This window comes from Pan paniscus, chromosome X, assembly GCF_029289425.2.
Source record: "Pan paniscus chromosome X, NHGRI_mPanPan1-v2.0_pri, whole genome shotgun sequence".
Taxonomy (NCBI): domain Eukaryota; kingdom Metazoa; phylum Chordata; class Mammalia; order Primates; family Hominidae; genus Pan; species Pan paniscus.
Genome location: NC_073272.2, coordinates 69,924,474 through 69,938,859, shown reverse-complemented (window position 1 = coordinate 69,938,859; position 14,386 = coordinate 69,924,474). Strand labels below are relative to the sequence as shown.

Below are 14,386 nucleotides of genomic sequence, written 5' to 3'. Positions count from 1 at the left end.
TTATAGACAGGGTCTTGCTTTGTCATTCAGGCTGGAGTGCAGAGGTCTGACCATAGTTCACTGCAACCTCAAACTGCTGGGCTCAAGTGATCCTCCTATCTCGGACTCCCAAAGCACTGGGATTACAGGTGTGAGCCACTGTGCCTGGTTTCATTCCTAATATTTAAAACAACAACCCTCTCTATTATCCTTTTCCTTCCCTCTTTATTACCCTTTTCCTTCCCTCTTTAATTTTTCTCCATAATGATGATCACAATCTACATATTTTACTTATTAATTTTATTATCCCCCAGTAGTATGTAAGCACCATTAGGGTGGGAGTTTTTCTCTATTTTGTCCACTCCTAAGGAACTACCAGTAACTAGAACTGGACCAGGCAAAAGTAGGCTCTCAGTAAATATTCGTGGTTTTAAAAAAATTATTTATATTTGAGACAGGGTCTCACTTTGTCACCCAGATTGGAGTGCAGTGGCGCGATCACAGCTCACTGCAGCCTCAACGTCCCAGGTTCAAGCACTCCTCCTGCCTCAGCCCCCCATGTAGCTGGGACATCAGGTGCATGCCACCACGCCTGACTAATTTTTTGTATTTTTTGTAGAGACAGGGTTTTGCCACGTTGTCCAGGCTTGTCTTGAACTCCTGAGCTCAAGAGATCTGCCTGCCTCTGTCTGCCATAAATATTTGTTGATTCTTTCCTGGATCATAGCCAGTGGCTTAGAGAGGCAACTTAAGCATAGCAATTAAGTTATGGATGCTAGAGCCTGATCCAAAGGCAGGCCTGTCTTGGTTCAAATCTTGACTCTACCACTAACTAGCAAGACACCTAAACTTTCTGTGCCTTCATTTTTTCATCAGCAAAGCAGAGACAATAATAGTATCTAGCTCATAGAGAGCCTATGGGGTCATTAATAAGTATAAAGCACTTAGAAAAATGCCTGTCACATAGTAAGTGCTATATAAGCATTCTTTGTAATTATATGCATATGAGATTTATATTAAATATCAGTAGTTTAGATTTTCTAAAATCTTTCAATGTGTTGTCTTGCACTTGCCCATGTGAAAATTCGTTTCCCATGTTTCTGCTCACTTACACAGACTTGTATGATCCCCCTGTAATCTATCTCCAGGGGCCTGGCTCTTCATCAGTAAACTTGGATGTTTCCTCCAGTTCTCCCTCCTGCAGTCATTTCAAAGCTGTTAAATAGTAATCTCGCTGGGCCCCAGTTTCCCAATCTGTACAATGAGTGGGTTGGACTAGGTCATCGTAAAGGGCCTTTCTAACTCTTTTAATCTCCCAGGTGGGAGGAGGGACAGGCCCCACCTCCAACTCCACCTCCTTGGATATGCCCTCTGGCTGCCAAGGGGAAGGGTGACAGAGTCAGCTGAGCTCAGCTTCAAGGGGACCAGGTAGGAGACGTGCCAACGTTCTTGGGCAAGGGTGGCAATGGGGCTCCTGGGCTGTAGGCAGGCAGTGGGGAAGGTGTCATAGGTAAATGTCATCTGGAGACACTGTGACCAGGGCACTAGGAGAGGCGAAGGCACTGTGGGGAGAGACACTCCTCTTCCAGGGATATAGCTGTGATGACGAGTCAGAAGACACTTTGGGTCTGGGTATCTTCCCACTTTGGATAGTGCTGGGAGGCCTCCACCCTCTTCAGCCAGCCAGGCTCTTAGGGACAGAGTGAGCTGCAGAGTGAGTACAACCCAAACACACGGGCTGCCTGCCTGAGCCCCAGCACTGCCTGCTGCCCACCACTTCCCAAGCTGGACCAAGGGAGCTTGGGTAGGGGCCAGGCTAGCCTGAGTGCACCCAGATGCGCTTCTGTCAGCTCTCCCTAGTGCTTCAACCACTGCTCTCCCTGCTCTACTTTTTTTGCTCCAGCTCAGGGATGGCGGTGGGCAGGGAAATCCTGCCACCCTCACTTCTCCCCTTTCCATCTCCAGGGGGGCCATGGCCAGTACAGAGTCCTCCCTGTTGAGATCCCTAGGCCTCAGCCCAGGTCCTGGCAGCAGTGAGGTGGAGCTGGACTGTTGGTTTGATGAGGATTTCAAGTTCATCCTGCTGCCTGTGAGCTATGCAGTTGTCTTTGTGCTGGGCTTGGGCCTTAACGCCCCAACCCTATGGCTCTTCATCTTCCGCCTCCGACCCTGGGATGCAACGGCCACCTACATGTTCCACCTGGCATTGTCAGACACCTTGTATGTGCTGTCGCTGCCCACCCTCATCTACTATTATGCAGCCCACAACCACTGGCCCTTTGGCACTGAGATCTGCAAGTTCGTCCGCTTTCTTTTCTATTGGAACCTCTACTGCAGCGTCCTTTTCCTCACCTGCATCAGTGTGCACCGCTACCTGGGCATCTGCCACCCACTTCGGGCACTACGCTGGGGCCGCCCTCGCCTCGCAGGCCTTCTCTGCCTGGCAGTTTGGTTGGTCGTAGCCGGCTGCCTCGTGCCCAACCTGTTCTTTGTCACAACCAGCACCAAAGGGACCACCGTCCTGTGCCATGACACCACTCGGCCTGAAGAGTTTGACCACTATGTGCACTTCAGCTCGGCGGTCATGGGGCTGCTCTTTGGCGTGCCCTGCCTGGTCACTCTTGTTTGCTATGGACTCATGGCTCGTCGCCTGTATCAGCCCTTGCCAGGCGCTGCACAGTCGTCTTCTCGCCTCCGCTCTCTCCGCACCATAGCTGTGGTGCTGACTGTCTTTGCTGTCTGCTTCGTGCCTTTCCACATCACCCGCACCATTTACTACCTGGCCAGGCTGTTGGAAGCTGACTGCCGAGTACTGAACATTGTCAACGTGGTCTATAAAGTGACTCGGCCCCTGGCCAGTGCCAACAGCTGCCTGGATCCTGTGCTCTACTTGCTCACTGGGGACAAATATCGACGTCAGCTCCGTCAGCTCTGTGGTGGTGGCAAGCCCCAGCCCCGCACGGCTGCCTCTTCCCTGGCACTAGTGTCCCTGCCTGAGGATAGCAGCTGCAGGTGGGCGGCCACCCCCCAGGACAGTAGCTGCTCTACTCCTAGGGCAGATAGATTGTAACACGGGAAGCCGGGAAGTGAGAGAAAAGGGGATGAGTGCAGGGCAGAGGTGAGGGAACCCAATAGTGATACCTGGTAAGGTGCTTCTTCCTCTTTTCCAGGCTCTGGAGAGAAGCCCTCACCCTGAGGGTTGCAGGGAGGCAGGGATATCATGGGTGACCTCATCTCTCATAACCCCTTCAGTTGCCGACTCTTTTTTAGCCAATGCCAATCTTCTACTCCTTTCTCGTTGCTTCTGTTCCTTCCTGGGACCATTGGTCCTACAATCTTCCTGAAAATCTTCCCCAGTCCTCTTTCCCTGTCCCATTTTCCCCACAGCCTCCTATAGCATGTGTTTCTCTACCCAGACCAGAGCATTCAGCTGAAGGGGTGGATCAGGCAGAGTCATCTCAGGATTGGCCTGACGTATCTGATGGTGATAACCAGAATCAGGAAGTGGAGGCAACTTCCATATCACAGATGCCGAGGATGTGCCATATGTAGCACCCACACTGACTTCCTGGTTCTCTCTCAAAGACAGCATAGTCTTGCTTACCAAGATGCTGGAATAGGGTGTGATCCCAGGGAGCCTGCATGCCAGGGTCCCCGCATGTAGCTGGGGGCCTGACACTGTTGAACTGGTGTGCAGCATGAATTAAAGTCCTGTGATAGGGTGGGGACCTTAGCTGATAACAGCCTTTGGGACAGGAATGGGACTGGACCTTCTTTATGATGTTTGCTGAGAACATGTATATGACAGCTCTCCTGTACTTAACAAAAGGACAAGTGGATGGCTCAGACTGAGGGGGTGGAGCTCTCACGTCTATGGCTGTAAGTTCTAGCATTGAGGAGTAGAGCAGATTTGTGCAGAGGAAGGTGGTGACAAGAATTGACGCCCAGAGCTAGTGTTTCACTGATCTCTCCCCTTTCTCTAGGTCCTGCCCCAAATAAATGATAAATCTGTCACCAGCTCTTTCAGATCAGGCTTCAGGACTTTGAGGCCAGGGTGGAGCACTAGGACTGGGAAGGTTCTTTTTAAAGTTTCCCACCCATTCATTTCTTCTCTCTTCCAGTGCCATCTTAGCACTTACAGGCTTATTGGATCAAGTTGCAGAGGGGAGGGGGGTGCATTGGAAATTGAGAAGCTAACCCCTAAGCCTTGGGAAGTAAGAATTTCTTGGCAGGCATTCTTGAGAAGGGTGGGCTCACACTTACAGGCCTTCTCCCTCTGAAATCACCTTCCAGCCTGTTGGTCTCCTGAGTCAGACCCCAGCCTTGCCTTTCTTTTTTTTCCCACCTTTGCTAACCTGTCTCTGATCTCTTACTTATCTAATGATACTAACTCTTATTGGCTTCTAAGGGTCTCTCTCTGTAGAGTAGGGCTGGGGCTGGACTGAAGGAAAAAAAAATGACTTCAGTTCCCCTGAATTTCCCTTTTTGTTTTTTGAAAGGCTCCCACTTTCTCCCTAGATATCCAGGACCTTCTTGCTACGCAGGACTCCTGCCATTAGGAGTAAATGAACCGGCTTTTTTCTCCTCTTCTTACTAGTTCTCCCAGTCTCACAGCCACTGTTGCATACACTGTTCCTCATCTGCACTCCCTTCCTTTTATTCCTATGACCATGGCCTCTTTGCCCATCACCTCCCCTAACCTGCTGTCCCCACCCAGTAAAGCTGCTCTTTCCATCCCAACTGACTCAGCCTCCTCCATTTCCTCAGTCTATTTAACTCCCATATGCTTAATCGAGATGAACTTTCTGGTCTGTTACTTTAGGGCTGTCTTCCCTTGCACTTTAGCTTTAAACACCTTGACTTTCACCTTAGGCCAATCTCCTTTCTTCTAGGACTGGAGGAAATTGCAGATGAAGCCAGAGGACAAGGCTGGCTTGATCCACTAAGACTTCACATCCTGGAACTTTGCCTAAGCTCTCATTCCTCTTAGCCTGGTGTGTTCCTAGTGAACATTCCACAGCAGCTGTTTCCTGTCTTTTTCACCTCCACAAGTCCCCAAATTCATCTCCTTCTTGTGATCTCTTAAGAGAGTTACCTTGCCTCCTGCAAAACTGAGAAGCTCTAACACTTCAACTTCCAGTTATCATTCACGATAACTACTCTATATTTGCCCTGTCTTTCTCCCTTTCTTCCCTGAAGTTCCAGAATAAGAGGTGGTCCCCTTTCTTATTCCTTTGTTTACCTCTCTTCATTATTTCAAGTCTCTTCCATCACCCATTTTATCGCATCTTAAAAACAAACAACAACAACAAAAAAACCAAAGCATTATCACTGACACCTTAACCCTGCTGCCGTTTGTCTTTTCTTTTTTCTTTTTTTTTTTTTTTTTGAGACGGAGTTGCTCTGTCACCCAGGCTGTAGTGCAGTGGCACAATTCTCGGCTCACTGCAACCTTCACTTCCTGGGTTCAAGTGATTCTCCTGCCTCAGCCTCCCAAGTAGCTGGGATTACAGGCACACATCACCACGCCTGGCTAATTTTTGTATGTTTAGTAGAGACAGGGTTGCATCATGTTGGCCAGGCTGGTCTCGAACTTCTGACCTCAAGTGATCCGCCCACCTCAGCCTCCCAAAGTGCTGGGATTACAGGCATGAGCTACCACGCCTGGCCTAGAAACCTTTTATTGTAAATATTCTCCCTGGTTGCTATAGTCTTTCATATCTATTATTTCAGTTGCCTCATAAAATTACACCTGTCAGTAGATTACATTTTATTTGACTATTCCCCTATTATTGAATATTTAGATATATTTCAATTTTTCTGTGCTTTGAACATCTTAATGTGTATGGCTTTTTTTCTTCTTTGTAATTCTGTCTCTAGGACAAATTCCCAGGAGTGGGATTACCAGACCAAAGAGCATGAATGTTTTTATGGATCGTGACTGCCAAAAGGACTGCAAAAATTTTCAACATCACAATGACGTATGAGTTGTTCCAGTTCCCTTGCAGCGCTAGCGTTGGACTTTAGAAGAAATCTCTTTAGATGATTAAACATTATTTTCATATTTTTTCATTTCTTTGATTACTCATGTGATTGAACTCTTTCCCATATGTTTACTCTTTGCATCTTTCTTCAGTTGGCACCCTAGTGGTATTCTTGTATATCTAAATGTATTCTTTACTTAATATACATGCTATCCCTTTGTCATTATTTGATGTAAATATTTATCTTATTTATTGTGATACTTTTAATTTTAGTTCCTTATTTTATCCTCTTGCTTTAGAATTTCTCTCCTCATGCTTTTATCTCTCTGATTACTTTCTATCTCCTTTGCTGACTTCTCTTTTGCTCCTTAAGTAAACAGCATTCCTGAGATCGGTCACAGAGTCATAGCATTTGGGGATTATTTAATGCCCTTTGTTCATCCGACTATTGATTTTGCCATGGAGAAAACATACATGCAGGTGACTCATAGTCCTTGAGAGTACCTCAGAGATCATATAGGGTCTGTGCACCCCCTCACTTTACGGTGAAGGAAACAGGCCCAGAGAGGTGGCTTGCCCGTGACTCAGTAAGTTAGTGGCAGAGAAGAGGCAAAGTCCCAGGTCTCCTGACTCCCAGGGCTCCATTATATACCATTACACCAAGCCAACTCAATTCTAGGCCTTCCCTTCTCCCAACCTCCACCTCTACATCTTCAATTGCCTACTAGACAGTTTCACTTGGACCTTCCATTGTTACTTCCACCCCAAGATGTCAAAAGCAAAACTCCCTGAACCAGTTTTTCTACCTGTCTTGCTAATTTCTGTTCATGGCGTCTTCTTTCTTCAAGTCAGCTAGGCTTGAAAACTCTTAGGCAAGTTCAACTCTTGTCTCTCCCTATTTCACAGGTTCTGACATTTCTTTCTTCATCTTGCCAATTACAATTGGCCTTCCTTTTAGTCTCAGCACCACCATTTTAATACTGGCTTTTGTCACCTTATCCCTGACTGTCATAGGCTCCTAACTAGTCTTCCTTATCTCCAGTCTCTTCCCATCGAAAGGCATCCTCTACAATGCATATTGCCAGATTAGTCTACCCACACACTGCTTTCAGAGTTTCACTGTCTTACTCAAAATTTTTTCATGGTTCACTATTGTCCACAAGACAAGTCAAAATCCTTTTGTCAGAAATTCAAGAGGGTCTTTTGAATCTTATTTTCCATTATTCCCCAGTAAAAGTCTGCCTTCTCTAGCTAAATTGGTCTTTTCATTCTCTTTCCAAACAAGACTTGGATTTTCTCACCTCCGTCTTTATTCTTCCTGTCCCCCACACTGGAATGCCCTCCCTTTCTTCTTGGGCTGCCCTTTTTCTATTCAGTTTCCAAGGCCAGGCTTAAGTCCTACTTCCTGTTTGAGGCCTTCTCTGCTGACTCTTACCCACAGTGACCTTCCAGGTCATTCCTAGAGTAATTATTGTCTCTATCAGTCATTGGGCACTTTTATTGTCTTTTAACATTACTTCTACTGTTATCTTGAATTGTTATTTAACTATTCATGTATGTTTGTCTTGAGTTCCCACCTATAAACCCCTTGAGTTACTGCGATAGAAAGGAAAGAGCATAGAACAGAAAATCAGAAGACCCAAGTCTGAGCTCTGGTTCAGAAAATGGGGCTCAGGTGTGTCATCTTGGATGAGTCACTCAGACTCTCTGAACCACAATTTCATCATCTGTAAAAAGAAGATAATTATCTCAGCTTTAAGTACCTCTTCAGATTCTGGTGAAGCTTTAAGTACCTCTTCAGATTCTGGTGCTTAATAAATATTTTCTGAATGATTATACATTAGTAATTCAGTTTTTTGTTTCTTCTTCTGGGTATATTTCCACTTTGAGAGGCCACAGGAACCCCAAGGAATTAAAGGCCTAGGGGACTTTAGGAACAATGGTGGTGGGAGGCCATTGGAAAGATGTTTTGAGGGGAAGTAGACATAACCAGCATCTTTCACATTCCACTCTGTGGGCTACTCACTACTTGGCCTGCCTGTAAGGCTAACCTGGATGTAGGGAGGAGGGGAAGGTGACACATTCTGAGCTTTCACTTTGCTTACGTTTTCTATTCCTTCATCCAACAATCCCCAGCTGGTTAAGTGAAATGCTTTACTCAGGACTCTGCTCTCCTTCATTGATGTGATGAAAGCCAGCTTTTGGTAAAGGAAGTGATAAGGAGTAGTAGAGAGAACAAACAATTTTCATCAGATAACTGGACTTGACTTTGAATCCTTGATCTGATACTCACTAGCTGCATGATCTCGACAAGTTACTTGATCTCTCTGAACTTCAATTTCCTCGTTGATAAATTGGGATAAGAATACCCATTTGACAAAGCTGTTGCAAAGAGTCAATGGAGTAATGGATGACGAAACATCACTTACAATTCCTGTGGGCGGGAACTTCCTTTCAATGGTTTTCAACTTTAGCATAGCTGGACGTGGAATAAGAGCTCCCATTCAAGTACTAATCAGGCCCGACCCTGCTTAGCTTCGGAAATCAGATGAGATCGGGCACGTTCATGGTGGTATGGCCATAGATCATGGAACCAGAACTCAATATTTGAATCTGCTGCTTAGATGTGATAGTTAAGATCATGACAAAGAATGAACCTTCGAGTGTGAGAAGCAGAGGGCTAAGAACTGATCACCGAGGGATGGCCATAGTGATGGATTGGGAGGAAACAGTTTGGGACTCTGGCATTGCATCGAGGGAGAAGAGAGTTTCAGAAACAGGGATTTAGGATAGTTATTTAAAAAACAAAAAAACTTTGAATAAAAAAAGAGAACGATTAAGAAAGCAATCAACAGTGTCAAATGCTTAAGAGAATTCAAGGAGGATGTGATTCTCAGAAACACTCAATAAAAAATACTTGATTCTCTGCCAAACTGGGTTTATGCATACAATAGATAATAGCCAGTGGCATTGACTAAAGAGGCCAATTTTAAATAGCTTTTGTAATCAAGAACTTTTTACATGCATTTGTTGGTGACCACACCTCTTTCCAAAGTTTCCTGTTGACCACACCTCTTTCCAAAGTTTTCAGAATAACCCATTTAATGGGTTACTTGCCATAACTACAGAGCTGATATTTCCTATATGAGATGAGATGTGGCTTGTCATCAAAAGGAAGAGCAGAAATATCTGAGTGGAACCAAAGAGTGAGTATGTCTATGAGGGTACCTTGGTATAGGTTTGATTACTAGAGCTTATGTATTTGGGTCACAAGATGGGAAGAAAAATTATCCCTTCTTGGGTCAAAGTATAAATTATTAAAATGTAAGAACTCTTCCAGAGAGAGAGGAAGATGAAATCTTTCTTGAAGCAGATTGGTTATTATTGTTTATTTTGTACCACAGTTTAGGGTCCTAGTCCTGTTTTTGGATCTACTGATGGAAAGAAGGAAGTAAATGTACTGGGGCCAGGCGCGGTGACTCACGCCTGTAATCCCAGCACTTTGGGAGGCTGAGGCAAGTGGATCACCTGAGGTCAGGAGTTTGAGACCAGCCTGGCCAACATGGTGAAACCTTTTCTCTACTAAAAATACAAAAATTAGCCGGGAATGGTGGTACATGCCTGTAATCCCAGCTACTCGGGAGGCTGAGGCAGGAGAACCGCTTGAACCTGGGAAGTGGAGGTTGCAGTGAGCCAAGATCATGTCACTGCACTCCAGCCTAGGTGACAGAGCAAGACTCCAACTCAAAAAAATGAAAAAACAAATGTACTGGGAAAACTTAAGAGAAGAATCAACTGATACCCTCTCAGGGATCACCAGGCCGATGGCACCTGCCCAATTTGTGTTACTTCTCACTGATGTTTAACTTACTGCTCTTTGTAAATCTCATTCCCTTCACTAAATCAATAGCCCTCTATCTGCAGTGTGAATAAAACATTTTTTTTACCCACTCTAAATATTGCTAGATCCCTTTCCAGAGGGTAGCTGCTGTTCTGGTTCTTTGAGGATTTAAGCTGGTTTGATTTTTTTTAAACGTTTTTGTCTTTATTTCTCTAATGAAATTTTCTCAAATACATTTTCCAGGTGCTACTAAGTTTTGAAGGGGCTGGGTTTAATATTGTTAAGCAGGTTTCTTTACTACAGGATTTATCTGGAGCCCTTAACATCATAATATCCACTGTGAATTTCTAAGAGGAGGGGGTTCTATGTACAATACCTACCAGACTTATGGACCAAGGAGCCATTTTTTTCCTGCAAGGCACAGCTCAAGGACCTCCTATGCCAAGATACATTTTAGGAGGCACCGTTCTAGTAAGGGAAACCTACTATCTGGAAACCACCTAGTCAGAGGGTAGGAGTTAGCTTATGTCTCCTGCACTCCTAGATTTCTTCTCTCCACCATGGGCAGATACAGACCAAAAAAGTTCTTTTCTTTTTTCGTATGTAGAAATGTAAAAAATGCTTTTCTACATTTTCCAGGAAATCGCACAGCTTTTCAAATTTGATGGAAAAGTTTTCCCCTCTCCTAATAATAAGTAAAATACTTTCCCTGGAAACCTTTCCCTTTTGAGGTAGTCCATCAATTAGGAATGCATTTGACTGTGTGTAACAGAAACCCATGGTGAGGGCTCAACAAGGTATGTGTTTCTTGTGTGTGTTTGTTTGTTTTATCAAAAAAATCCCCATGTCGGCAATACAGGGTAGGTACAGATGCTCAAGAAAATGCTTACAGCTTCCTGCTTTACCATCTCTTTAATGTATGTTTTTAATCTTTGTGGTTATAAAATGGCTGCTCAATTTCCAAGCACATTGTCTGTGTTCTACATGGGAGGAAAGGAGTAAAGGTATATAGCAAGGGGCTAAAGAATCCCGTAAACTAGGCCCTTTTTCTTTATCAGGAAAACAATAGCCTTTCCAGAAACACCACCCAGTAGACTTCTGCTTACACCTCACTAGTTAGAGCTAGGTCATGTGGCCACCCCCAGCTATGTGTATGGGAAGCTGAGTATATTGCTGCCCCAAATGGACAGGGAGTTTTCTGAGTAAAGAAGACAGGGATAATAATAGGTATTGGGTAGGATACTAGCAGGGTCTGTTACATACTGCTTGTTTTTTTTCTTCTGACTTAAAATCTGATTTTCCCATGATAACCTTCTGTAATACAACTAAACTCCTTTCTGAGAAAGTTCTGTAACAAAAGTAAGATTAACAGTATGCAATCTTTTATCACATCTTTTACAAACTTAGCTTCTCGGAAAACCAAGAACCTAATAAATCTTGAATTCAACAATTGAAATTCCTCCAAATTGTCTTGTACTCATTGTGTACATAGTATTGTAGCCTGACATTGTCACTTCCATTTCACATGCAAAGTTTTATACAGTCTGCATGTGAGAATGCTTAATGTATAGTAAATCAGCATTAATAACCATCAACTGAATTTGAGCAGTCATCCAATAGATCGAGTTCTTAGGTACGTAGGCGTCTGACTTATTTCTCTGTCTTCCCCAGTGCCTAGAACATAATAGGTGGTCAATAAATATTGCTGAATGAAGTGAGTGAATGAGTGAATATCTGAGGTGTCCAGGAAGACCTGTCAGGGCCCTACGTTATCAAGGAAGATCTAGCCCCAAGTAGGAAAGGACCAGCCTGTCAGGTGAGAAGACAGCAGAAAAACTGAACTGCCAACAGTTGATTCAAAAGCAATTCTTTAAATATTGGTTAATTTTGGTGCACCAGAGATGGTTTTGGAAAACTTCTATGCATTTTAAAATATCTTTGTTTTTCAAAATTTGGGTTTTTATTTTTAATTTATTAAGGCATTGCCAAAACATCAGGTCTGGCACAACTGTCTAAAAATGAATTAGGAATAAAGTTCCAAAAATGTAGGAGCAATAATCCCACATCTGAAAAGCTATGGATTTTTATTAAATTTTTAAAACTTGGCCAGGCATGATGGCTCACGCCTGTAATCCCAGCATTTTGGGAGGATGAGGCAGGCAGAGGTCAAGAGATCGAGACCATCCTGGCCAACATGGTGAAACCCCGTCTCTACTAAGAATATAAAAATTAGCTGGGCATGGTGGCACGTGCCTGTAGTCCTTCGGGAGGCTGAGGGAGGAGAATTGCTTGAACCCGAGAGGCGGAGGTTGCAGTGAGCCGAGATCGTGCCACTACACTCCAGCCTGGCAACGAAGTGAGACTCCAACTCAAAAAAAAAAAACAAAAAAAAAAAATTAAAACTTGCCTTACATTATTACAAACACAATGCATTATCACTACACAAGGATCCTAAAATACAGACAAGCAAGAACTCTGTGGGGCAGGCAAAGATTTATTAGAACCCAGAAAACAATAACCGTATGAAATAATTTGATAAATTAGGCTTTATCAAAAATTTGTAAAAATTGCTAGAAACAAATCTCCAATGAGGATTTTTTTTTTTTTTTTTTTTTTTGAGATGGAGTCTTGCTCTGTCACCCAGGCTGGAGTGCAATGGCGCGATGTCAGCTCAAGACAACCTCTGCCTCCCGGGTTCAAGCAATTCTCCTGCCTCAGCCTCCCAAGTAACTGGGATTACATGCACCTGCCACTACACCCAGCTAATTTTTGTATTTTTAGTAGAACACGGGGTTTCACCATGTTGGCCAGGCTGATCTCAAACTCCTGAAATCAGGTGATCCGCCTGGCTTGGCCTCCCAAAGTGCTGGGATTACAGGTTTGAGCCACTGCGCCGACCAGAAAAATTTCAAATAATTCATGCAGCTGCTTCATCCTCAAGGATAGGGAGCATAATTCCCCACTCCTTAAGGGTGAACTATTGAGACTTCTCACAGAGTGGAAAAGGGGAAAAAGAGTAACTTTACAGTGGAGAAACTTGACAAATACTACCTCAGCCAGGTGATCAAGGTCAACAACTGTAATAAGTCTTGTTGATACTATGTGTCTTAGTTATAAGGTAATGAAAAATGGTACTTTACCTCTGTGGTCTTCTTCCCTGAAACCCATAACTTCAGTCTCATCATGATAAAAAACATCAGACAAATTTCAATAGCAGGACATCCTACAATGTACTTGACCAGCATGCCTCAAAAGCATCAAGGTCATTAAAAACAAGGAAAATCTGAAAAACCATCAAAGCTAAGGGGAGCCAAACATATAATACCTTAATGTAATAGGGTATGCTGGATGGGATCCTGGAACAGTAAAAGGACATTAGGTAAAAACTAAGGAAATATGAATAAAGTGTAGTTAATAATAACATATCAATGTTGGTTCATTAATTGTAACAACTATACCATACTAGTGTGAGATGTTAACAATAGGGAAACTGCACTATCTCAATTTTCAGTAAATCTAACACTATTCCAAACAATAAAGTCTATGAAAGCACAAACAAAACTTTGCTCATCAAAAGAGACCATTACCGGCTGGGCGCGGTGGCTCATGCCTGTAATCCCAGCACTTTGGGAGGCCGAGGCAGGTGGATCACCTGAGGGCAGGAGTTCGAGACCAGTCTGGCCAACATGGCAAAACCCCGTCTCTACTAAAAATACAAAACTTAGCTGTGTGTGGTGGTGGGATCCTGTAGTCCCAGCTATTCAGGAGGCTGAGGCAGGATTGCTTGAACCCAGGGGTGGAGGTTGCAGTGAGCCAAGATCGTGCCACCGCACTTCCAGCCTGAGCAACAGAGTGAGACTCCATCTCCAAAAAAAAAAAGAGAGAGAGAGACCATTATCACATAAATTTATCACATAAATAGACAAACCACTGACTGGGAGAAAATATTTGCAAAACATCTATCTGATAAAGTGATAAAGTACTGGTATCTAAGATGTATAAAGAATTCCTGCTAACACTCAATAATGAGAACACAAAGAGCCCCACAAAATAGGCAAAAGATATAAACAGATACTTCAAAAAAGAAGATATATTTATTAGTGGCCAAGCATGGTGAAAAAAATGATCAACATTATTAGTCATCAAAGAACTGAACATTAAAACCACCATGGGATACTATTACACACTCTGCAGAACAGCTAAAACTAAAAGAATTGATAATGCCAATTGTTGGTGAGAGTGTGAAACATCCAAAAAATTTCCTACATTGTTGATGGGAGTGTAAAATGGTACAAACACTTTTGGAAAGAGTCTGTTAGTTTCTTATATAAGTAAACATATACCTATCCTATGACGCAGGAATTATATTTCCAGGTATTTACCCAAGACAAATATATGGCCATATAAAGATGTTTATAGTAGCTTTTCTTTCTTTCTTTTTTTTTTTTTTTTGAGACAGTGTCTCACTCTGTCACCCAGGCTGGAGCACAGTGGCATGATCATGGCATACTGCAGCCTCAACCTCCCGGGCTCAGTTGATCCTCCCACCTCAGCCTCTCGAGTAGCTAGGACAATTGGGGCT

General features: G+C 43.7%; 1 protein-coding gene across 1 annotated transcript; it reads left to right on the top strand.

Annotated features, from left to right (window-relative positions):
- The first annotated feature begins 1,371 nt into the window (after positions 1-1,371).
- Positions 1,372-3,411, top strand: P2RY4 (pyrimidinergic receptor P2Y4). Its single transcript, XM_003820165.4, has one exon. The coding sequence runs from the start codon at positions 1,952-1,954 to the stop codon at positions 3,047-3,049; it is 1,098 nt and encodes a 365-aa protein (XP_003820213.1). The 5' UTR covers positions 1,372-1,951; the 3' UTR covers positions 3,050-3,411.
- The last annotated feature ends 10,975 nt before the right edge of the window (positions 3,412-14,386 follow it).

What these genes read in the sequence shown, in the direction of transcription:
- P2RY4 (XM_003820165.4), top strand. Translation starts at nt 1,952, where the DNA reads ATGGCCAGTACAGAGTCCTCCCTGTTGAGATCCCTAGGCCTCAGCCCA.